The sequence below is a fragment of the Thrips palmi genome, unplaced genomic scaffold (genome assembly GCF_012932325.1).
Source record: "Thrips palmi isolate BJ-2018 unplaced genomic scaffold, TpBJ-2018v1 HiC_scaffold_12, whole genome shotgun sequence".
In the NCBI taxonomy this organism is placed as follows: domain Eukaryota; kingdom Metazoa; phylum Arthropoda; class Insecta; order Thysanoptera; family Thripidae; genus Thrips; species Thrips palmi.
In genome coordinates, this window is record NW_023144623.1 from 6,055,076 (window position 1) to 6,079,611 (window position 24,536).

Sequence of the window (24,536 nt, forward strand, 5' to 3'; positions counted from 1 at the left end):
ACCCCGACTGGCACTCAAAGGCCAAGGCCGGCAAGGCCCATCCCCATCACAGTTTGTAGGATACAGAGCCAGAGAGCCAGAGCTGGCACTAAGGGAAATGAGTATGTTATTCAGAGAACGGGAAAAACCTTCCCCATGAGCTACACGTATGCCCCGATTTAGTGCCCATTGCAGTGCAACCAACTAACAATAACAAGAGTTTGTAGATAGTTTTTGTCAAACGTTTTCTTTCTTTTTTTCTAAGAAAAAGTTTTACAAATTTTTGTTTATCTTAGTCACCGTCATGGGCTTTGTTTCCTGTTTACCGTGGTAGATAGTAATAATGATTTATAGACCTTGTTTTGTTTGAAAATTAATGTTTCACGTCATTCATTTTTTTTATAAACTCATCTCTTTATTGTTGACCTGATATGAATGTGATTGTCGCCCCAATAGCTTTATTGTTGATTAGCAGGGAAGCAGCTGTAGCTTTGACTTGAAATGGTGCGGGATAGCCTTCAGGCTACCTTCGGGTCGACTGTCTGTCTGTCTACTCTTTAAGGTGGCACCCTGTGCTCCTGGTGCCATTTACTCCAAGTTAGGCTGGACTTCCCCTTATCCCCGTTATAGCCAGTAATTATGTTTACTCTTCCCATGTGTTTGGTACTAATTTGAAACATGTGGGGTGATAGACCCACTCTGAAGCAATTCTAGTCCGATTATAGCGTGTTTGAGTGTAAATCTGTAGTATGTGTAAACCAGTCAATCAGTTCATCCCCCGCTCCTGTCCCGTTCCACATTTTGTTGTTTTCCTACCTCGCTAACAGTGGCAGGTATAGCCTTAATTTGGAAAAATTGCCAGTAAAATTGTTGGTGCTTCTGGTTTTGACATTAAACGACCTTATTTTGGAAAAATGTGCAACAGCGTTTTTATTTGTATAAAAAAATTTGAACACCGTCTAGGTTTAAGAAACTAAAAAAATAAGTGATATGACCGAGACAGCTATAGGATTATGTTACCATATTGGACAGCAACAAACTGATGGAAGCACATTCAGTGAAGATTTTCAAATAAACAATCAAAATAACTAAGCTTTGAATTTTCTTTCCCAAAAACAAAAATATCCACAAATTGCCCTACCAAAAGAAACCTGAAGTGCCTTCACCTAACTGATGTTTGCGAGACATATTTTGATTGGGCCTATGTTATAAGCTAGTGAATGCACTGGCTACATGCTTCCATCATTTTGAGCTCATCTAGCACTGGCACTGTCTGGTGCTCCACACAATTAATTCTCTTAGATATATGGAAGATGGGGTGAGAGAAAAACAACCCCACAATTCATGATGATTTTTAAAAGAAACCTTTCTGTGTTCCTCAGATTTCATACAATCGTATGGTATAGCCTTTATTTCTGGTTTGTAGAAAATTTACATTACAATAATTAAATGAAGATGGCAAACACTCTCATTCTATGAAAATTATTCCACCCCAAATCCACACACTCACAAAATTAAATTCCATAGTTTTTGTCAGAAAACATTAGTGTCCTGTATTTCGGCCCTAAACAGTCTGTTTCCGGCGAAAAACTGGAAATATTCGAGCATGCGCCAGGAGCGTAGGCAACCCATCGGCCATCACTACTTCACCTTGACATGACTTACTAGCGTCACGGTCAAAGGCATTTTCACACCAAATAGAATATTTGGGTGAGTCGAAGGTGGACCTTTATAGTAACGGTCTCTTTTTCTGCACCCTGGGCCACTGTTCCACACATATTTTAGCGGGCTCGACCCATCAGGCCTCGCCCTGAGCTAGTTTCGACTGGAAAGGGGAACTAGTAGTACTGCGAGCGCCGTAGGTATAGGCAACCCAACATACGTGTGCATCTCCTCCCCGTCTCTACTCCGCGCGCTGGTCACGCTGGCGAGGGGTATCTCCATCCCGCCGCGTCGTCTGCTGCCACCTGCCTGCCGATACCCCCAGTCACCAGTGACTTGCAGCTTGCGTGGGCTTTTATTTTTGTTCCAGTGATTCAACTGGATTTAACTTCCAGCGAGTGAAAGAAATGGCGGTTTTTTAGACGGCCTGGCCGCTGACTCTCAGCGGCATGCACGTGACTTATCAAGCAGATATGCATAAAATGTGTAAAATGTGCACATGTCCGGCGTTTCCATGACAACGGTATCATCGAGCGTCATGCAAGCTAGTTTGAATCTCCTCTCCTGTTTGTGAAGACATTCTGGAAATAATTGAGACCCATTACCATTTTTTAATTTTAATTATATTTAAAAATGGTGCGAGAAATTACAGAAATTTTAAAGCAGTTGGGGTGGACAGATGGCTTTCGAATTCCTGTGTCAAATGAGGAGAACAGAAAATTAGAAAATTTGGTAAGATGTTTGAATAAGCACACTATATCGCAGCATTTATGGCTTTTGTGCTAAATCTGTTCCTTTTTCGTACTTTAGCTGGAAGCCAAAGTGAAAGAGAAAGCTCAACTTGTAGCAGATATAGAGGAGATGGACGAACGTTTGGATGCATTGAATCGTCATTTGTCAAATATTTCCCATGAGCAGAAAGAAAATCATGTAAAGTTGACTTCAATAACTGTTTAAAAATGAATTCCAATTTGCACTTATTCATAACATCCTTTTCTTTTTAAAAACAAAATATTTGAACAGAAATTACTTACTGCCACACGTCAACAAGTGGACACTTCACAACATATGACGACTGTAACGCGTAATGAACATGAAGGTTTGCAAAGAGATTTGCGCAATATGAAAACCACCTTAAAGGAAAAGACCAAAAAAATCAGTTCAATGGAGGTATAACCATGCTATTTTTAATTATCTCGTGGCCAAGTGCAGATTGAATTAATTTTTGTTTTCGTCTACAGGCTGAAACTAAAGTAGTTCAGAACAAAGTAACAAAGCTCAAACAATTAATGCATTGGGATGGTGAGGAATTGCTAGCATGGGAAGACCTCCATAACAGGAAAGAAGAAGATATTTATCTTCTACAGCAGTTTATCAATGAGGATACAGCTCAGTTTAAGGCAAGTCATATATTATTTTACATAACACTAAGACACTTAAGTTAACACAGCACTGGTTGCTTCTCGTGACAGGATTTGGAGATGAAAAGAGTTGCCCTTCAAACAGAAGTTGACAAGCAAAATGCTTTAGCAGAAGAAGCTACAACAGAGGCAGCTATGTTAGAACAAGTGTTTGATAGAGTTGCCCAGTTATATCGACAAGCTCACTCTGATCACCAAGCTCTCATACATCAATGGGAACATTCTGTTCAAGCTATGCACTTGAAGGACAAGGACATAAATGACACACTTAATGTAAGAAGACAAACATTTATCTGATATCATATGTATAAACAGTAAATGTGCACCTCATTCACTGCAATAAAATACTTTCTCAGGAAATTCTTGCAGTTCGTTCTCAAGGAAGGGTCAAAATGGCAGAATTGCTTGAAGTTAAAGAGCTAGATGCTAATCTTAAAAACAATAATGCTGAAGCTCAGTCTAAAGCTGAAGAGACTCATAGGAAATTAAATATTTTGAGGAATGAAGATCAAACTGTACAGAAGGATGTTCATGAGCTTGAGAATGAGGTAGGAACATAATTCTAATTTTGTCTTGGGTGTTAAAATAGTTTCATGAAAACATTCTTTGAACTTTTGGCAACAGCTTAATGTATTGAAGCGCACATTGTCTGGACTCGAAATACAATTAAGTCAACAAAGAAGCCATAATACACAGACAAAGCGAGAGGTGAATGAACGCAAGGGCAAGATTGAAGCCCTGGAATTACATTTCGACAATCTTATTAAAAAGCAAGAAGAAGTTAGCAAAAATTTGTGGGATGCTGGGGAAAGATACAAGCACATGGAGAAACTAGTGCAGGTATGGAGTGAAAAATCATGATGATGGACTGCTCAATTAATTTAAATAATATTTAATTAAAATCATTACCCATTTGATTTAGGATGAAGAACATTTACAAGAATGTTTTCTTAGAGATATCAACAAGCTTCAAAGTATTTACTTTCGCACTACTCAAGAGCTCCAATCTATTCGTGAGAAGGAGCGTTTGCAATCTGCTGAGCTCCAAACACTTCAAAAGAATAAGAAAGGCATTATGGCTCATATAGAAACAGTGGAAAAAGAGATTATTAAGATAAAAAATGCTACTTATGAAATGGTAAGTTTTCCAATTGTTGAATCTCAGTACAGCATTCATTCATCGAGATAATTGACCTTCCCATGCCTATATTCATTTACCCTTTTATAGGAGTTTTCAGAGCAGAAAATGAGATCTCGAATATCACATGCTCTGGGAGAAACAAGATCTGCAGAGCAGGATGAAATGCTGAGAAAAATAGAACAATTGGAGTGTGTCTTACGAGAGAAGCAATCTGTCATGTCTTTGCTTACATCACAAGTGAACAGGCTAGAGGTTTGTAGTGTACTAATAGTTACCAATATTAAATCCAGTCTTCATAAATTCATTTTTTTTTCTCTTTCTTTACAGAATGATTGTCGTCAAATGTCAAATGTGATAGGAGCCACTGCTAGAGAAGTGGAGCAGTTACAATGGAAAAGACAAGATGGGCTCTTACTGGTGGAAGGGGGCAAAAAGCAGCTGAAGGCAGCTAAAGCAGCCCACCACGAAACCCTGGTAGAGCATGCTTTGCTTCGTGTTAAGGTCAACCAGGTGGAACGAGCACTCCATCGAGAAGGGACTTACGTACACTCATTGTCAAAACAAAGACTGGAATGGGAAAATGTAAGTATTTTTAGAATATTAGTTTAAGAGTGTCCCCTTTCACTTTCAACTCTCAAACATTGTTTCTCTTGTTGAAAATTGTGGTCTGTATTGGCTTTTCTTCACAATCCAGGCAATGAAAGAGCGTAAGCTTGAAATAGACTTACATAAAGAAATGATGGCATCAAAACGAAAAACGTTAAACGAAGAAAAGTCACAACTCCAAACAGCTCTTAATCAGTTGAACACGAGAAGAAGCCAACTTCAAAATCGCCATGATATAATTACCAGTGTTATTGGAAAAGATGAGTATGGGGATTTCATATCTCCTGCAATGCTAAAACTCAAGGTGAGAGGTAAGAGACATTTACTGCACATTACTTGTACCTTTGCACAATGTAAAATTTTCACTAAAATTTTTATAACTCTATTTGTAAGGGTTTTCTTTTTTAAAACAGAAATTTTAATGAAGTAAAAGCAGCTTTTATGTATATTCTTTCCAGATTGCTCAAGAAAAAATAATGCTTCAAGATGAAGGTGACATCCTAGATGCCAAAATTAAAAAGGCGGAAAAGGAAATAGAAGCTATGGAAAATACTTTAAAAGTTGTGAATACATCCAATGACACCTATCGTAAAAACCTGACTATGATCGATAAAGAGGGTAAGATTCTTGTGAAAAAATATTTTTCTTGACTTGTTTGTATTTTACAGCAAGTGTTTTTTTCTGTTGGCAGGGCCCGAGGGTGAGGAATTAAGAACATTGGAACAAGAGTATTATCAAGCAATGGTGAGCCTCAGAGCTCAAAGAGAACAGAGAGCACAGATGGAGTCAGAAATACAGGTGTGCTTCAAATGACAACGAGGACACAAACACAAGCATTTACGTTTGTTGTTTTTTTTAATTAATAAGAAGAAACCTTACTGTTGTAAATTTCAATTGTCTATTGTCTTAGTGAGTCTTTTTAATATTATTTCAGGAAATATTACGGAAGCTTTCGTCTACACAAGAAAAAGTAGAGACTAATAATGCAACTGCCAGAGAATTGGAGAATGATGCTTCTGTTCTTGTGAAAGATCTCCAGGATCAAGAAATAAAACTGCACCGGGCAGACGGTCAATTAAAGAGACTTGTGCGTGAGTTGCGCAGTAAAAGTGACTCAACTATGTTTGGCATGGAGGAGGTAAGAAAAGGCTTTAAGAAGAAAAATATTATGATTAATTCTTTCAACATCGACCAAAATTATAATTTCCCTTGAGTGTTTCATTCATTATAGAAAGATATTGCTCTGAGGGAGCTGATAGACAGAAATCAAGCTGCTCTGGAACTGCTTGCTGAGATGTCAATCAGGCATATGGAGGCAGCTCCTATTATCAGCCAGCACCTTAGGGTAACTATTCAGAGAGCAAATTCATTTAAAAAATGAAACTGCTTGTGGATCCTTGGTAAAGGTTTATTTTCTGGTATTCCAGGAGAAAGGATTGAGTTTGCCTCAGCCTGGGCAACATCTGAAAGGCGTTGCTTCCATGTCTACCTTGAGTGGTGCCAGCAGTGCCCGCAGTGGTCGGAGTAGTAGCACTTCTGTTAGCAGTTGCACTTACGCTCGACGACGAATATTTGATCCTCACAACCAGCCACTTGGTTCATATCATGGAACTCTTCAGACTCCAGCTCAGCTAGACTTCCCTCTTAAAGAAGATACATGCTGTGCCCCTCACTCTTCATTTACTCTGGGTAGCATGTCTGAAACACGTTCTCAAAGGTAAATAAATATTTATCAATTTTAGTCATGAATACAAACTACAGCAAACCAGTTAAATCAAATACTTGTATTGATTGTCTTTGAATAAATTTGCAGTGATGCTGGAGGCTCTGTGGCAGGACCCATACCTTGTTTTGAAGGAACAAGAACGTTTCGCTCAAGAGAGGTCTCTGCTGATGATGGAAGTCAGAACATGGGGAGTCTGGTTGAAGTCCATCCTGCATTTTCAGGTCCTGCCTTGACTGCTTCTACAGAGGCTTCCCAAACTTCCATCAAAGTAAAAACTGGTTCACCAGTTGGTTCACAAGTGTCTGGATCCCGCCAGGCCAGACTTTCTCAAGAATCAAGCAAGAAAGACAAGCCAAAGTCACCTGAGAATGATTTGCAGAGCACCATCATTGTTGGGTCTTTACAGCTGAGTGCTAGTGGTAAGTTAATAAGTATTCGATTAAATTAAAATCTCCTCAAGATGGCAATATATTAATTCTTCCTGTTTTTTTTACCAAATATAAAGGCAAACCTAAATCTCAAGATGGACAGAGCCTTGCAGGCAGTCGAAGTAGCAGTCGAGCCAGCACTCAGAGTGGGGGAAAAACTAGCAGAGGAAGCCATTCTAGTGGTGTGAGCAAAACACATAAGAGCAGCTCAGGAAGTCAACAAGAATCCACTGGCAAAGAACAGAAGCATGAAAGAGGTAGTACTTCAGGTTCGAGCCGTAAATAAGAAAAATGTGACTGTTTGATTGATTGTGATTGATCGTTTAAAACCGTTGTGTAACATAGTAAGAAGGGGCTGTGGGTTAGGGCCGAGGCAACAACCAAAAAACAATATGCACTTCTTATTATTGCTTTATTTTGTGGTTTTTCTGAAAGTATGTCAAGAAATCACAACTTCATAGTGATCATACTCGCAGGCAATGAAAACACAAGCGTGCACGCACATGTATCAGCAGCCAATCCATGGTAATCATTAATAATCTAGTCATGGTAGAACATGTGGTAATGCTGAAGAAGCTGCTAACAGCTTGATGCTAATTAGAATGCTCACACACTTAACACAATGCAACTTCTATGCTGAACCCTAGATCAGGCATTGTGATGACAGTCACTCACAAAACATCATCTAGCTGTTTGGATGGGGTCAATGTGATTTTCATTTGCATGATGCATCATGCGGTGGTGTACGTTTAAATCTTAAGAGCACAGGAGCAAGCTCTTCATTAACTACAGAACCAGCACAAGATACTGTTGCAAGGACCAGCTAAAGATGAGATCAAAGGTCCAAATATGAGATAAAGCAGAGAAAATTACTCAGGTGTCCATTTGGCTAAAGGCAAACAAAACATCGGATAATAAATCTTCTCAAATTTTATTTATATGACAATACCAATAAGGTAACAAACTAAGTTAAGTATATGCACATAGCAAAAATCTCTAAACTTGCCAAAAAACAAAAGATAAATGTGCTGGGGTAGTTGTGTGAAACGTTAACAAATAACATAAAGACTGTGAAACAAATCTACATTTATGATAAACCAATATCCCCCAAGACTAAGACTAAATATCAAATTAAATAATGAGTGTGTCAAACAGCTAACACAAATTTTTACATGATCTATCAAAAATTAGTTAGTATGGAATTTAAGCTAAATTATGATGCTTTTTTAACAATAAAATTGCACGTCAATGTAACAACTGCACTTTGAGATGATTTACAGCACACACTTGCATGCACATTCTATGTGCAAAACACTCACTGGTCTTCTGGAATTTCTGAAAACAAATAAAAATAAACCTAGACTTATTACTATCATCTATATTGTACTTATTTGGTTATAATTAGTGAATTCTCACTGGTAGATCAGTGTGATGGTGAATTACAGTAACATGATTTTATTCCCTCTTACCCAATGCCAGAAGGAACATTTGATATTGAACTTTGACTAAGAAGCCGTATTCCACTTAATTTAATTTCGTTTTACTAAAAGTATGTGAAGTCTTAGGAGGACAGCATAGTTTCATATGATCGCTTCAGTTTTGAGCTGAGTATCAGCTTTGTCAACTGGTCATTAAAATGATTTAAAAGGAAACAAACCCAACATGCATAGGTAAAAAGGGTTTCTTATTACAAAAATCGAAGTTGTACCTCGAATGACAGATTACCGGTAAGTGGAATTAAGTGTATCCCAAAGTTGCATAACATCACAAACATGCATTGATTCCTTTTGATATCACAGATGCCATTGAAATCAGAACCTTCAGTGATACAGTAATTTCCATTTAAGTTTGGATAGAAGACCTGGTTTTTACGCTTTGACATAAAACGAATACAAGAGCAGTTGGATACATAAGGAACGGGCTATTAACAATCTTAATGGCCCGAGTACCGCAAACCCTAGAGGATAGTTATGCAGGCACCAAATTTTAAAGCTTAATTGGCTTACTTAATGATACTATGCACAATTTTTATAAAGAACACAACACACTCAAAACAATTTTAAAAATCAATAAGATGGTACAAGAATCACGAGGAAATTGAAAGATTGATGTCTACAGTGGAAATTGCAACATCACATGACACACATGTAAATCTATATTATATATATAAATATCTACAAAGCACAACAAAGTTGTCCACATTGATCTAGAGGATATTATGTACAATAAACTTAAAACTCTTCACTATAGCCATTCTTGGCAATTACAATGTGAATACCATCATGGGACACTTTAGGCTGAACTCCAGACATTCGAAATACAAGTCACAAGTGGCATGGACAGGGGAAGTGGGGCTAGAGCAATCCAGAGTCCTCCACACGGACAGTGCCATAATTGATTGCCAGATATTGAAGAGCAACTTAGTTGGGCAGTATGGAGAAGAAACAGCAACATGTTTGTTTCACATTTAGGTAGATTGTTCATTGACAATGACACCACTGGACTCCATGTATATAGCTTTTCAGCTTACAACATATACTCTGTACAAATTCAGGAATGAATATAGTCAATTCTATGCAAATAGGTGGCAATCTGGAGTTCAGCACAATCAATGAAAAAAGAGGGGAGAAGAAATCACAATGTTGCATGTGCTGAAAACCAAAATGACAACTACTGCACTACTAATATAAATGGAATTTAATAACATCTTTGCCATAAAATAAGAAAAAGTCTCAACATCAATATGCTGCTTTATATCTTATTCAGTCACATAGCACCTACTCATCAGATAAATCACTGCACCTAATTATAAAGATGAGCACAAAATAAATCTAACAACTTGACACAAGGCACCAGTAATAGCACTGCTTTACAGCTTGATATTCAAGGCACATGGTGGACCAAAGAACAGGGAGTATTTCTTAGAAAGACACATCAAAATTGACATCACTTCCAAGAAAAGTATTTTCAACAGGCATGTCACATAGATCTGAATTCTTTTAGTCAACAACTTATTGTCAAAAGTCACTGGTTGCAATTTTTCACAGGTACATGGATAAACTTTAGCAAAAGTAACACTGATATTAAAATATCTCTTTGTAATTGGCAATAACACTGGATCAAAGTTACAATCAACTTCAAACCATAGAAGAACAATGGTCCAAGTATCATGAATAATAAGAAAGAATAATTAAATTTCATTATATCTAATAAATTTCTTTACAAAGAGCATTATTGCAAGTAACATACATTAAACCTAAGTCAATTGTCCACCTAGAGGATTTCCAGACAGAATTCATCATTATCACAATGCAGGGTAAACATAGTGCTAGTAGAAAGTACGGATTAAATTGCACCTATATGTTAAGTCTCTTAAAGAGTTAACATATTCTACCTTGAAAGATGCAACACTCACATTAAAAGCTACTTGAAAGCATATCATTGTTCAGCTATCAAAGTAAGCAAATAGTTACTTTCTCATTGGAAATTGGCACTGCCCTCAGGCATGTAAAAATTGACAGGGAATACACAATCTTTGGGCATGAAGCAATCATGAACTGTCTTCATATGGTTCTTCATTTTATCTGGACGGGAGAACTCCTTAGCACACACTGGACAAGGGAATACTTTCCGCTGGTGACCCTCATGGTAAAGGAATGCATGACGCTGGAAACTATACTTATTCTTGAATGTTTTTATCACATCTACCTTGGCACATTCCATGCATTTGTAGACACCTTCTGTGACAGAGGCATATCTAAACAAATTTAATCCTCTTACACTCATTTCTGTCAATGCTTCAGCAGGGTCTTGACTGGAAGAAGCAGCTCTTCGCCTAGCTCTGCGACGAGAGGGCTGTCGTCCTGATGAAGGAGTGGTAGTAACATCACTTTGAACGCCGTCAGATCCATCCACGCTTGAATTTGCATTCGGTGTGGCATTAGACTGGTCCTTACCACCATCCTTTGTATTATTGTTATTGTTGGGATGATCCACACTTCTGCTTAGAGCTTCTGTCTTTGGGATGAGTAATGGAACTGCAACAAAGAAAAGAGCAAAGGGATCAAATAACAGAATTTCCCTGTGCAAAACAGAACTGTTCACTTGAGTACCATCAGAGAAAGCTCGGAGTCTGGAATTTCACAACAAAGATTAAACATGCAACGTAAAATCAGAGGGTTCAGGACCATCAAACATTTAAGTGAAATAAAAACACTGTTTTCTTTAAATAATGACAAAATTTTATTGTCAATTCATCAACAAGAAAATATGAGAACAACTTTTAGACTATGAGAGAGAAAAAAACGACATCAATGAACTTAAAGAAACCAATAGACCACTCTACTTATAACAAAAGAAAGAACAGAAAAACAAGGAAATAATTAATATTTCACACCAATTCTATCTCTATTTATAATGAAGAAAAGGGACTAGTGTCTTATAGAAATATGATCAACAGAAACAAAATTGCACATCTTCAATATCTGGAACTCATCAGCCAAGAAAACAAACAAAAAATCCTACAATCTTAAATAGCCATCCAAACCCATCGTTGAGTTCTTCAGGGACTAATCACATTTCTACATACAGATTTGTTGCAAGATTTATAAATGCAAGACTTTGTTTCCAAGCTAGTTCAGCCATCCTACTTGAATACTATAACACTCTAAAACCATTAAACAAACTTCCTGTTCTAATTCAAGACATATATGGTTTTAGGTTCAGTCTTCATGCATGAGCAAATAAAAGATCAGATGATCCAGTATGATTAGAAAAATCTTAAATTCCTAAGATTGCTTATACCAAGAGGCAGTTTCTCGCACTTAAGGAGTTATCAAAAATCAGTTCAGTTGTGTCTTGGAAAGTAATTCACAGCGCAATGATAAAATGGCACATAAGTTTGCTAAAAAAAAAAAAAAATCCTGTATGCACAACACAAAAAAAAACATAGAAAATGTGTGACAAATAACTGATAGCTGACTTGAGACTCACATAGACTACATCCCACACAAGAGATCTCGACAGTCACATTTTCTACTAATGTGTTTACAAAAAAATAGGGAGAAATCTGTTGCATCAAAACCTTTCAATAGCCTACTTATGACAATGTGGAATGAAAAACAGTTTCAAAAACGCAAATTACCCTAACAAGTTCAAAGACATTTTCCTACAAGAAATACATCACTATTAAAATATATATAGATATATATTTCATAAAATATATATCTTTTCAACTAAAGGCTTACAGAGAGCGAATTTCAGGACACAACCATAAAAAATCCTTTCTAGATTTCTCTACTAATCTAAAGAAAGTCATGCTTACCATTTCCTTTCAAAGGCAAATTTGTTGCCAGCAATCAAATTCACATCATGGCAACACATTCTTGATGAACCAATGAAATGGATCAAATGGATACACACAAGAGCATTTACACATAAATTAATACTACCTAAAACAACTTTGTAATATAAAATCTCAAGAAAGGGGAGGAAGAGACTTGCAAAAGAACACAAGTTCTGGTAAAAATAATATCAAATTGGAGCTGCACTAGATTAGAATGAAACAGCACAGCCTAAGACATTTACAGCCGTCAGAAATATTAGTCTACCTGTCTCAACTTCACCTTTGTAACCCTTAGAACAAAGTCCAGGATCTTCAAATTCCAAAGACAACAACAAATGCAAATAACACTTAGTACGTAGTAACAGCAATTTCACTAATTGAGTAAGGGAGCGCTCAATCGTGTACGCTTTGTTTCACTTTAAAACAAAACTACAGCTTTGACAAAGGCAAAACAAATAAATTAAAATATTAATTTAGTCAAATCATATACCAAATTAATACAGGAGTGCAACAACAATGACACATGAGCAAAGTTCTGCATAATTTGTGTTAGTTCAGCAATTGATCTAGAGCCAAATCTGTCTTTCTAAGTCACACAGCAAAGGCCTGATCAGCAAGGACGGACGGCACAAATCTGGAATGTCTCAATGAGCTCCGAGAAACAAAAACTATAAAAGAGCAAGCTTGTCATGTAACCCATTGTACTGAGAACTAAAATTGAGATTTTCTACCCCCACAAATAAAAAAGCTTTGTCCACAAAGCATTACTGCTGCTGTTGGTCCTGAAGCTGGTCCTGAAGCTGGTCCTGCTGCTGCTGTTGAGAGGCAGGTTTATCAAGTTTTAATAATCGGTGAACCTGTTTGGTATGAGTTACCATATTGTCTTTCCTAGTGAACAACTTGCCGCAGATAGGGCATGGAACTTCTTGTTTTACTCCTTTATGGGTAGTAATAAAATGACGACAAAAATTGCTGATATGAGTATAAGTCCTACTACAAACACAACAACGAAAAACATTGCCCTCCTCCTTCACACAGTACTGACGAACAGAGCGTCCAGCATCAAGTCCTTTGACATCTATCACTTTCTGTTCCTGATCTGGAGGATCATATCCTGCATTATGCTGTTCCATAATGGACTTGTAAGCTTCAAAATCAGGTGGAGGGATGTCTGATTTATATGGATTGATCGGGTAAAAGTTAAAATCAGAGTCACGATTACTAATACTAATAGTAAGTTGCTCAGGAAGCTTGCGAGGCCGAGAGGGTTTACGTTTGTCAACCATCTCTCTCTTGACTAAGTTTTTAGGCTCCAAATGCTCTAAGTTTTCAACTTTTAACTGTAATGGTTCAGGCATGGAGCTGTTCTGAGAAAAATTGATGGGATCCTCTTCATTCTCTTCGACTTCTTCGATCCCTCCATCATGTTCAGAATTACCAACATCTCCTAGAAGAGCTGTTTGTTGTAAAAATGCTGGGGCGAACAGAAGGCTTCTGCCAAATGAAAATTCACCAAATCCTGGAAATAAAACAAAAGATGTAAAGCATGGGCAACATAAAAAACCTGAGTAACATTAAATGTGTTAAATGGATTATACTACTAGAACTGTAAGAGCTACCAGTCTGACTCATGAAACCACAAATTACATCTATATTGCATTCCAGACAATAGATTTGAGTTGAAAATAAAATAGGCGAATTGACAAGGAGTATGCTACTGAAGATATGTTTTAATGCAAGATTCACATTAATCCCACAAGAAAATTGTTAGAAAAAAAGACAAGAATACTATCAATCAAAAATCATACAAAGATACTTTGGACTGAAATGCAACATAAACAAGCTGATTAGCCCTAATGGAGGAAGTACGAGGGTGTGGATGCATCTAATGCTTGACTAAGTGCATTCCCAGCTAAGAGAGGGCCTCAACCTTAAACTTAAATTATCAAAGCACTAAAAATGCAATTTTACTCATTTAAATGGAATGAGACATGCGTGACTAATTAGAATTGAGAGTAAGAAGACTGGATTTTGTTTCATTCTCCATTTTTGGGAAGGAATATTTGGAATATTTTAGAAAGATTTATAATGAATAGTAAGAACTGCTGTTGAAGTAGTGAGTAAGCAAGAGAGAAAAAGAAAGTGTCTGAGACCACAGAATACAACAGGGCTCAGCACTGAAAGGGACTTCAAAGCAAGATCATACTGTAAATGAAAATAAAATTTTTCGGGATAACATAAAAACAAAACCTGTTTGGGCATTGAAGAAGGAAAGGAGCTCAACCTGAAAGTATCAGGCCACCGTAAGGTAATAAACCCAAACTGTACCCATGCAGCACGCTTACATGAAGACAACAAGAAGTTTGCAAGACAGACGTAGATGAGCAAAAAAGACTAATTGTGAGGGCTGTGGAGAAGTGCCAAATCAAATTAGAAAATTTACAAAATGATTTCCACCTCTTTCATTGATAAGTAACAAAAATTAGAAGGAAAAGAAAAAAGACCTTTCCACATAACCAAAATGCTTATACAAGTTCATCTACAACTTTTTACAATGTGATGTGATGCATGGGTAATGACAGCCAAAACATGCTTCCCAACAAAATCCATGATTCCCTGCACCAGATTATCCACATCGGAACAAAGTTTCACTGTTTATAAACAAATCCAAGAGAGAAATTAAAAATACTCACCTCAAGAAGTTTCTGGTCTTCAAAAGCACCATATCTTCGACAAGTTAATTTCTCCTTCTAAGCTGATGGCTAAAGTAGGCACTATGAAATCAAGCGTGGCATTTCTCTCTCCTAAAAAAGGTATCCACTAAAGCCCCAACATTACATGAAGAGAGTACAACAGTGAAACTTCATTGCACTCAAAAGCTAGTGTTATTTCTTTAATTAAGTAGTGAAAAAAGCGCCACTTTAACTTCAGCTTTCCAGGGGATGAGAGTCTATATCAACCATCTAAATAAATTGCAAGTTACTGCTCAAGCAAGAATAAGAGTGATAACAGAGGTAGATCAGCAAAATCCCAGGCTTCAGCCACATATCAAGACAGATATGCAACTACTACTCAAAAGTAACATTTACTTCAAATAAATTACAAAATAAAATACCCAGCCATGCCCAATGCCTAAGCCCTTTTCACTCACACCATCAATTAAGTTGGAACCCGTATATATTTCTAAATTAACAGCAACAAAGAATATTTTTAAAATAGGGACTTCTCTAATATGTATGTTGTCTAGTTGCCCAACAACAAACCAATAACATGGCTACTTGCGACTGAGGTATGGTGCAGCCAAATTCTGTAAAATGAGGTCTTTACAACCCAAGACCCAAACGCCCAAAACACAGAAAAAAAGGCAAGAACACACAAGATGTACAGGGCAACTCATTTGAGTTTTGATTTATACAATAAGTAGGTATGGAGAGACACCAGCTGGTAAGAGATGAGAGTATACTGAAAAAAACTAAAAAACAAACACAAAAAAACCAGTTGTCATGCGTTGAAAATTTGATAAAGTTGAAAAAAAAAAACAGTAACAATAACCCTTGTTGCATCAGAAACAACCCAAAACACAAAACACACAATCACGAAACACATATTTTATCCAATTATTCATCATGCAGAAACAGTAGATTCCAACAAGAACATGCACACAACTATTTTTTCTAAATGAAGTTAAGAATAATTTACCCTGAATGATGTTTAGAAAAAGCTGAAAAAAATATGTTCTGATCAGATGTATCAGAAAAATATTTTCTTGACTAGATTTTCTGTTTACAACCCAATGCGGGATAACATATGATACATGTAGTTTAAGAACTCAAAAATATGAGGGAATACAAATTGGGCTGGGACCAAGGTATCGAAACAATAATACCCAGGTTGAATACCAACAACTCATGCATACACCCCCCAGAACAAATACAGTTGTATGATTGTAAGCACCCATAGGGAGTTGAAAGGCCTAATTGACCCGAAACATGCTGGACACCCCACTGTTCAAACCCAGGATGAACACCCTGACATTCACTATGAGTTATGTACAAATACACCCAGGAACAGGCAAGGATTTGAAACACCCAGAATTACATGCCCCAACAAAACATCACAATTCCAAACCCAAGTACTCGTCACACACAAATTTGAAATGTGTGCAAAACATTCAAATTTGAGCAAACAATCTTTGGTTGGATAAAGTAACATTTTGAATGCACTTTTTGAAAACCCAATAACAGGTATTGTTTCAATATGTTGCAATCCCAAAGAACAAATATTTTAATGTGCAATACTTTATCTGAACTGACACCTATTTCAAACCAAAACTGAAGATATCCCAAAACATTCTTAACCATTCTTTGAGTGCCTGCTCTTCAAACTCAATAAAAATGCCCAAGATGTACGACTATCAGGGAAGTAATAACTGAGACTAACTCGCATAGGGAATGAGGGCACCAAGCTTTGGCTACTGGTGGCCTCTTACAAAGACAATACAGTTTAATTTATCTTGAGGATGTAACACAAACTTACCAGGTGGAAGGTTCTCAGAGTTTGTCAATCCGATGCCATTTCCATTATTTTGAGGACTTGCTGCATTACTGCTACTGCCAGTACTGCCCGATCCTGTGCCCGCACTATTTGCTCCACTATTTCCATTGCTGCCTATTCTGAACTGTGCCTGGCCTGATTCTGGAACAAAAGCACAGTACGACTTAGCTTGAGCGATCCAAATAAACATTATGGAAATGTTTTCCAGGTTCAATAAAATAAATTCAAAAAAGTAAAATACACAAACTAAATACACACAAAACTACTGGGGTTATCACAATACTACAAAATTTTAGTCAGATTGAGAAGTGAAGACTACTGAGAACTAACTTGACTTGCAATTTAATGAGAGCATTAGGGCAGAAGGCAAGCAGGCAGAGCTGGCAGAATGTTTTGATGTCATCAATAATGGACAGAGATAGAGGTAGTTAATAGAAGACTTTGGTGACATCAAATGCAGCAAGTCAGCAAATAAGATAGGCAATGCAATTCCTGTTTCACCAACTTTCTGATGTAAAAAAGCAGAATCTTTCTCCGAGCTTTCAGTAAGCACTATTGCAGCTCCGAACCTCACAGCAAAAAAGACAGAAATCAATCTTGAACTGTACCTTGTGATGATGTACCAGGTGTGGGTTCTGCATCCTCCTTCCCTCTCCGGCTGGGAGTTCGAACAGTGGCCGTTTTTTGCAGGGTTTCTTTATGAGGTGACTGGCTTGAGCTGTCCTCCAAACCAGAGGAATCATCCCTTTCTGAGGTCTTGTTGAGTTTGCCTAAGCTGTTGTGGCGTCCATAGTCCATTCGCATTTCCATCATGTCCTGAGGGGGAGGTGAGCTGTGATCAGATGAGCCAGCGTTGCGATTCTCATATTCAATATCCATATCGCCATCCATTTCATGCGAGCTTCCATCATGTCCATGGGGGTCATCACTGCTTCCAGATAGTTTTCGGGGGCGACCTCTCTTGCGCTTAGGGGCTGTTAGGGCGGAGCCAAGCAGCGGATTTGATGCAACTAGTGGAGGCATCGGCCTCTTCTGAGGCCCTGGTATCCGTTGAATATGAGGAATGGGAGCAGCAGCTGGGGTACTATGGGCACAAGGAATGGCTGACAGAAGGTTGTTGGTGATTGAAGGAATATCACATTTTTCTTCATTCACTTCAGTAAGACCCTTTATCCTCAATGACTCTGCCACTTTGAGGAAAGCTGTTAGTCTATCTTGGTCCACACTCACTTCACCACGGTACATAAAGTCTAGCAAACACCGCATGTCATTATAAGGCACATCTTTGAGGATCACTATGGGATGCTTGTCAGGATGTCCGATGAACAGTGCTTGAAATAGTGGGCTGCATGCGGAGAGCACCATTTTGTGCGCACGCAGCAACTGTCCATCAACTGCCAAAGTCACATCAACAAAGGACTCGTCATGCAGCAGCTGATCGAACACAGAGAGCATGTTCGACTGGTGGTTATTCCACCGCAAACAAAATCGTTGAGACATGTTTGAAGATTTTAAACACAGCTTGTCGGATGAAATGATTTCTCTTGAGATGCTGAATCAGTGTCCACGCCGGATCAAGGGCATTCTCCAAACTGCAACCAAAACAGAAAACACAAGGATTAGACATGAGTCTTACAAAGGATGCGGAGGAGCAGGAAAATTAAGGAGCCATGTCCTCCGCTGGAAGGCAATCAGGAAAATGCTTCGCAGTCCCACTACACTTCCTATCAGCTATCCCAAACAAAGCCCCACTTGATGTTCTCACGCCTACTTCTGACACATGCCTTGACAAGGAGCAAATCCGAAAACACCGGCAAGGACACGGCCTACGAACTGAACTGCCCTCCCGAAATTTCAATTGTAAACAAGCCGCATGGCAGGGCCGGGCAGGGCGCGTCGCGTGGGGCAAGTCAAACAGGGCACCAGGCCCAGGCACCACACTGCCACCGCGAGGGGAATGCACGAGAATCCTCCGCCCTCTACGCCGACAGCGACAGCCAAGACAGCCAACCGAGGGTGGAGGGCGGTCGTCGTCGAGTCGACCTGGCCGACGGCGACGGCGACGCAGGCCGCGGCCGCAGCGCAGGGCACTGCAGGGGACCGCTGCTAACTCGTTTCCTGTCACTAGAATCCCAATCAAGGTCTAACCTAGAAGGGGCAGGCTGCGAGCAGGGGCAGAGGCGGGGCGGGGCGAACGAGCCTTGAGCAGGCAGGACTCGCCGACACTCCGACACGCTGGCAGCACAACCAACGCACCACTGCCAACCAAGCGGGCGGAGGGGCGCGGCGGGGAGGGGAGGGGAGGGGAGGCGCCCCACCCCCAAGACGATCCTACAGGTGTCCCTGGCCGCGGCCGCCACGCCCGAGTACTCACTGCAGACCAAGCCGGTGGCCGCGACCCGCGGGGAAGTCTCAGACGACGACGGCCGGACAAGCGTAGCAGCGGAGCAGGCCAAGGCACTGCAGGCCGACGGGGCCCAAATTTTTCACCAGTCCTCGCCGTGTGCGCCGCACTGAACTTCAACCCACAGCCCTTCCCCTTCCGCCATCTTGGAGTGAGTGGCGACGGCGAGGCTCCCCCTCCCCCTCCCCGACGTGAACGTGCAGCGCAGCGCCGCAGCGCGCCGAGCCTGGCCGCGAAGCAGCGAAGCAGACGCGGGGCGGAGGGGGCGCGGGGGCGCGGGGCCGAGGGGCACGGGGGCATCAACAAGGGACGGGGGAGGAGAGGGTAGTGAGCGGCGGCAGTGCGGCAGGGGCGGGTAGGGAGGGGAACGGCGTCACGTGACTGGTCCTGCCGATTGGGGCGCGGCCATGGCGCAGCGCGGCAAAGGCGAAGCCAAGCCAAGCCGGCCCCGGCATCATGCTTCAAGATTCAAACTTCACGCCGCGCCCCGCCGCCTTCACCACGCCGCGGATGCGACGCGACGCGAGACCCAGCCGACTGCCGTCGTGGATCCCGCGGTCCGCTGTCTCTCTCGCACTCATGGGGCACTCCACGTGTGTGCGACAGAGACAGCGACGAATCGCGACGACGGCGACGGCGCGCCACCCACATGGCCGATGGCCGGGCCGCGCCAAGTGGCGCTCGGACTTGGTGGAGGCGCCGCCGCCGCGAACCTCCTCCCTCTCTCTCTCTCTCTCCGCGTCGGCAGGGACGTGACGCTCCCGCCGCGCCCGCACGACGCCACGCCGACGTCGTCCTCGGCGGGGCCTGGCTGGGCCTGGCGGGGCCGCTCTGCAGTCTGCAGTGCCCTCCCGAACGTCAACACAGCCAAGTCGACGACCGCGCCGACGCTGCGGTGGAGTACAGTGGGGGTATCGGCTGGCTGGCGCCGAGCCAGAGCACCCAACCCCGCCAACCCTTCTCTGAGGCCGCCGACGTCGGCGCCCTCTCGGCAAGGACCTCGCCGCCGGTCGCCGTACCTGGGCGACGCAACGCGTTGGAGCGGTTCGAACAACCCTCGGCGCCCCGCGGTGTCCTCGGTGTCCTCGGTGACGGGCTGCTTCGCGGTGCTTCGCGGTGCTCCCCGTGCGGTGGTGCGGCGAGGCGCTGTTGTCAAGCGGGGCGGCCGTCCCTTCCCTTTGGCCCTGACGTCAGCGAGTGAAGACCCGGCCGCCGACCGCCTCCGCCTTCAGGCTGTGGCTCCACCCTCGCAGAGCCTCCCCACCACCGCCACGCCCGCGACGCCGCAGCCATGAGCCGCGGCCCCCACCCTCCCCTCGGCCCACCCCGCCCCGCCCCGCCCCGCCCCGCCGCGGCGTGCCACGGGGGAGGATCGCGCCGCCGCCGCCGCCGCCACGCACGCCGACTACACTCCAACTCCACCCCGGCGTTGAGAAACGCTGGGGAAATCGGGACGGCGATTAGGAAACGAGCGAGGCCTGAGGCTGCTGCAGGGCTGCTGCGAGGCGAGGGCCTGGCCGGCCTGGCCCCGGGCCCCCCGAGCAAACCACCCCCAAGCCGCCCCTTGTCGCTTGACGGCATGTCAACCGGGCCTGGCAGGCCTGCCTTTGCACACTGATTCCGAGACCGTCGCTCCGTCTCTCTCGCACCCACAAGGGACGCCCCACGAGTGCGAAAGAGACAGCGACGAAAACGACTCTCGGCCTCAAGCCTGACGCGGGGCGGGGGTGGTTCGCATGTGTCGGCAGAGGGGTTCTGTGAGGGAGCCCCACCCCCAACCCGGCCTGTCGGCCTCCTTGAAGCTTGGGACCGAGAGGCCGAGGCCGGAGGCAGCGAGCGAGGACACTTGGTGGACCGCCTGCATGTCTGCATCCGGAAGCAGATGACCCATCTCCACGCATGGAGGGGCAGCGGCAGCCCAAGCGCCGCGCGGCCTTGGTCGAGTTCCGGACCTCCGCGCGGCGCGGCACGGCGCGGCGTTGCGCGGCGCGGAGAGGATTCGACAGCGCGCACACGCCACGGCCGCCGCGGTGCAACAACAGCCTGTCTCTCTCGCACCCCTGCGGCACAAGCCACGAGTGCGAGAGAGACAGGCGCTTTCGGGTCCGCCAGCAGGTGGCCGTCAGAGCGCTGCTGCAGCGCCGCGGCGCCCGCGGGACGCCAAGTCCGCCGCCGAGCTGCTCGCCGAGGTGCATAATGTGTGAGTCACAGGCTCTGTCTCTCTCGCACTCACGGGGCGTCCCGTGCGGGTGGGAGAGAGACAGCGACAGAGTGCTGTTCGGGATGGCGACAGGTACACGGCCGCGGTGAAGACGACGCCGCAAGAGCAGCACGACGGGCTCACTCATGGGCACCATGGGCACGGCCAGCGCGTGCTGCAGAGCCATTCCGCCGCCGGCACTCTGTCTCTCTCGCACCCCTACGGAGCACCCCGTGAGTGCGAGAGAGACAGCGAGCAGGGCGACTTGGCGTTCGACACTTCCTCCCTATCACCGCCACCAGCAAGGCGCGGCCCGGGCCTGCAGGCTCTCGCTCTCACTCTCTCGCACTCGTGGGGCGCCCGGCAAGGGTGCGAGAGAGACAGAGCGACGACGCAGCGTTCGGCATCAGCCTGCAGGCACGGCCGCGGCCGCAGCCGGGCGGTGCTGTAAGGATGTGGACTCGTTATCAGCTGGGTCCGAGAGGTCGCCGAGGCGGCGGCACGGGGCGGCACGGGGCGGCACGGCGAGGCGAAGCGAGGCACGCCTAGACACGTCGTGGACGGGCTGTTCGGGCCGTCCGGGCGCGGGGGCAGGCCTCTGGGCCTTGGAGGCAGGCAGAGGCAGAGGGGTGGCCGACAGTCGACCCTCGATCTTCCCCTCGGGTTCGGGTTCTCCACCCCGGTTTCCCCACAGCCCCTCGCCTCGCATCCTCGAAGGCGGCCAAGCCGGGCACCAGGACTACCAGGACGAGCACCGGGGCGTGGCACCGGGGCGGAAAGCCCCATGACGCTGCCGCCCAACCCTCCTCGGCAGACAGTCCGCTTGGAAAATAACAACAAGTCGAAGCGCGCGGCCAGGGACGCAGCGCGGCGAGCGGCAGGCGCCACGGACGGCCGTCCAGAGGCGAAGGCTGGAGTCCAGCCCCAGGACGTCCTGGGCGTCCTGGGCGTGCGTGTCGGACTGTGGGACCTAACCTCACCAGTGCTCACTGTACCATGGCGCATGGCCAGGCAGGCCCCGCGCGCCGAGGCGCCGAGGCAGCGAAGCTCGGCTCGCAGCGTCGCGACGCGACGTGGGAGTCCTCGCCCCGCCCCTAGAGGCCCCACGGCGCACGGCGCACGGCGCCGCGGCTAGAGCCTGGCGCAGCTAGCGCAGCACGCCGCGTTGCAACGCGTCCCAGCCTCGCCGCGCCGCGCGCCGCGTCGCAGTGATACCGACCGTCCCGATTCGTGAATGGGATTGGCTTACCTCCGTCAGCTCGTAGCGGCAGCGACACAGCTGAGTGCGGGCGACGTATCCATGGGTCACTTTGATCACTCAAACACGCACACTGACGCGCTCACTTCACAGACACACACACACACAGTCGGCGGCGCACAATCCACTGGCGTCGAGGTGAAATCCCAGCGGTGTAAGTGTAATCCAGAGGGCGTCGCGGTGCAGGCGTTGCAGGCGTTGCAGGCGGCAGCAACTTGTTGCACACTTGTTGCTCGGGGTGCGCGGCGCGCCTCGTCGACGCGGCGCTGCTTGGCGGAGACGGAGCGACACGGCACTGCAGCACACTGTACGCACCTACACCCGCTTCACGCTTCACGCCAACCACTACTGAGCGGGGAGCGAGCGGGCAGCGGGCCGGGCGGGCGGGCGGGCACGGCACGGCACGGGACGGGCGGGCACGCCAGGGCGGGCGTCGCGGGGCTACGAGGGGTGGGGGTAGGACCGGCACGGTAGGGGTAGGGCGCTGGGGGCGGGGGAGGCAGGGGCAGGGGAGGGGAGGGGGGACTCGGGCAAGCTGGGCAACAAAAGCTTGACACACGTAACGTGGCCTTGGGGCGGCGGCCTGTGGCGGCCTGTGCCTCGGCGCGGCTACGCCGTGCGGCCACGCTGCTCGGGGAGCTCGGGGAGGGGCAGGGGGCTCCTCGGCCAGCCCGAGCCGTGCCATGGGGCTCCACTCGGCTCGGTTCGGCTGTTCGGTCATGTTCGGTCCGGCCTCATGGCGGGGCTCGGGGCCCTCTCGGGGCTCATGGCGGGGCGGCAGGGCGCTGCTGGGGCGTAGCGCGTAGCGGGGCTCGGCCAGGCTCGGCTAGCGAGAACATGGCAGCACGTGGAGGACTCGCTAGCCTCGCGGCGTGGGTCCGTGGACGTCCGCGCAGCGAGGCAAGCCAGGCAAGCAAGGCAAGCGGAGCGTGGGGTGCTTGACCCTTGACCAACCCACAAAATAAAGGAGCAGGACGAGGGCGCCGCGCGGGGGGCAGGCAGGGCAGGCAGGCTAGTGCCGGGCCGTGCGGCCGCGGCGTAGTGGGCACACCCTGTGCGAACCGCGGCAAACCGCCTGCGCCACCGCGCCCACGCACTGCTTGAGGGTGACACGCGTGGCGCCCGCCAAGGACGCCGCCGCGCCGCTGCGGTCGGGACGCCGACAGCGGCGCCTCGACTTTACCGCCGTTTACGACGCGATTCGTCTTACAGTGCGGGAAACGATTTCTCGATCGGCGCCGGCGCCTCTGTGATGGCGGCGCGGCGGCGCCCGACTCCAAGTCCGCGGGACGCGGCACGAGACGCTAGCAGTGCGGCTGCGGCGCCAAGGCTGCGCAGGCTGCGCCGCTGCTGCTGCGCGGGGCCGTGGCAGGCCAGGCCGTGGTAGGCCAGGCCGCGGGACTCGGCGCTCCGACAGGTGGTTCTTTGGCGGGGGGCGGCGCGGCCGGGCGCCAAGGACGCGGCGCGGCGCGGCACGGCGCGGTCCTGGGGGCTAAGGTCAGCCACGGCCGCCACGGCCAGCAACAAGACCCGGCCGGGGCTCTCCGAGGGGCTCCGCCCGGCCCCGCCGCTCCGGCTCCAGGGCCACCACTGTCGGCCCAACCGGAGTTGTTGTTCGAGCGCCGTACAGAGACATCCTGCACGCTGTCTCTCTCGCACCCTTACGGCACGCCCCTGGAGTGTGAGAGAGACGCTGGCGACATCAAAAACACAGCCCAGTGAACAGCGTGTCTACACACTGTATTTCGAACACAGAAGTTCCAGGAGTCTCACTGTTTGGTGGCTAACGAGGCAGCGGCAGTCTCGAGGCGGT

General features: G+C 45.7%; 2 protein-coding genes across 7 annotated transcripts; one reads left to right on the top strand and one right to left on the bottom strand.

Moving 5' to 3' along the window:
• Window positions 1-1,944: 1,944 nt before the first annotated feature.
• Window positions 1,945-8,137, top strand: LOC117640665 (coiled-coil domain-containing protein 39-like). Its single transcript, XM_034377449.1, has 18 exons — window positions 1,945-2,373; window positions 2,452-2,571; window positions 2,665-2,811; window positions 2,883-3,041; window positions 3,114-3,335; window positions 3,419-3,610; window positions 3,687-3,902; window positions 3,985-4,200; window positions 4,291-4,455; window positions 4,531-4,785; window positions 4,898-5,113; window positions 5,268-5,427; window positions 5,501-5,607; window positions 5,744-5,947; window positions 6,041-6,154; window positions 6,237-6,526; window positions 6,623-6,954; window positions 7,041-8,137. The coding sequence occupies exons 1-18, from the start codon at window positions 2,275-2,277 to the stop codon at window positions 7,247-7,249; spliced, it is 3,423 nt and encodes a 1,140-aa protein (XP_034233340.1). The 5' UTR covers window positions 1,945-2,274; the 3' UTR covers window positions 7,250-8,137.
• LOC117640666 (protein tramtrack, alpha isoform-like) lies at window positions 7,874-23,087 on the bottom strand. Of its 6 annotated transcripts, none has more exons than XM_034377454.1 (4): window positions 22,715-23,086; window positions 17,470-18,453; window positions 16,844-17,002; window positions 7,874-11,000 (listed from the first exon to the last, which is right to left on the bottom strand). In XM_034377454.1, exons 2-4 carry the CDS (start codon window positions 18,359-18,361, stop codon window positions 10,441-10,443), a joined length of 1,611 nt encoding a protein of 536 aa, XP_034233345.1. In that variant the 5' UTR covers window positions 18,362-18,453; window positions 22,715-23,086; the 3' UTR covers window positions 7,874-10,440. The 6 variants fall into 6 exon arrangements, with proteins under 6 accessions (XP_034233345.1, XP_034233346.1, XP_034233341.1 ...); XM_034377450.1 differs by lacking the exon at window positions 7,874-11,000 and adding an exon at window positions 11,182-13,826 and having other exon boundaries at window positions 22,715-23,087; XM_034377453.1 differs by lacking the exons at window positions 7,874-11,000; window positions 22,715-23,086 and adding exons at window positions 11,182-13,826; window positions 19,236-19,382.
• Window positions 23,088-24,536: the final 1,449 nt, after the last annotated feature.

Excerpts from the sequence above, each read along its gene's own strand:
- LOC117640665 (XM_034377449.1), top strand. The coding sequence starts at position 2,275 with ATGGTGCGAGAAATTACAGAAATTTTAAAGCAGTTGGGGTGGACAGAT. Across the intron at positions 5,948-6,040 it reads CTATGTTTGGCATGGAGGAG|AAAGATATTGCTCTGAGGGA; the intron begins GTAAGAAAAGGC and ends CATTCATTATAG. Across the intron at positions 6,527-6,622 it reads TCTGAAACACGTTCTCAAAG|TGATGCTGGAGGCTCTGTGG; the intron begins GTAAATAAATAT and ends ATAAATTTGCAG.
- LOC117640666 (XM_034377450.1), bottom strand. The coding sequence starts at position 18,361 with ATGTCTCAACGATTTTGTTTGCGGTGGAATAACCACCAGTCGAACATG. Across the intron at positions 17,003-17,469 it reads ACCTGGTACATCATCACAAG|AATCAGGCCAGGCACAGTTC; the intron begins GTACAGTTCAAG and ends CTTTTGTTCCAG. Across the intron at positions 13,827-16,843 it reads CTCTGAGAACCTTCCACCTG|GATTTGGTGAATTTTCATTT; the intron begins GTAAGTTTGTGT and ends TTTTATTTCCAG.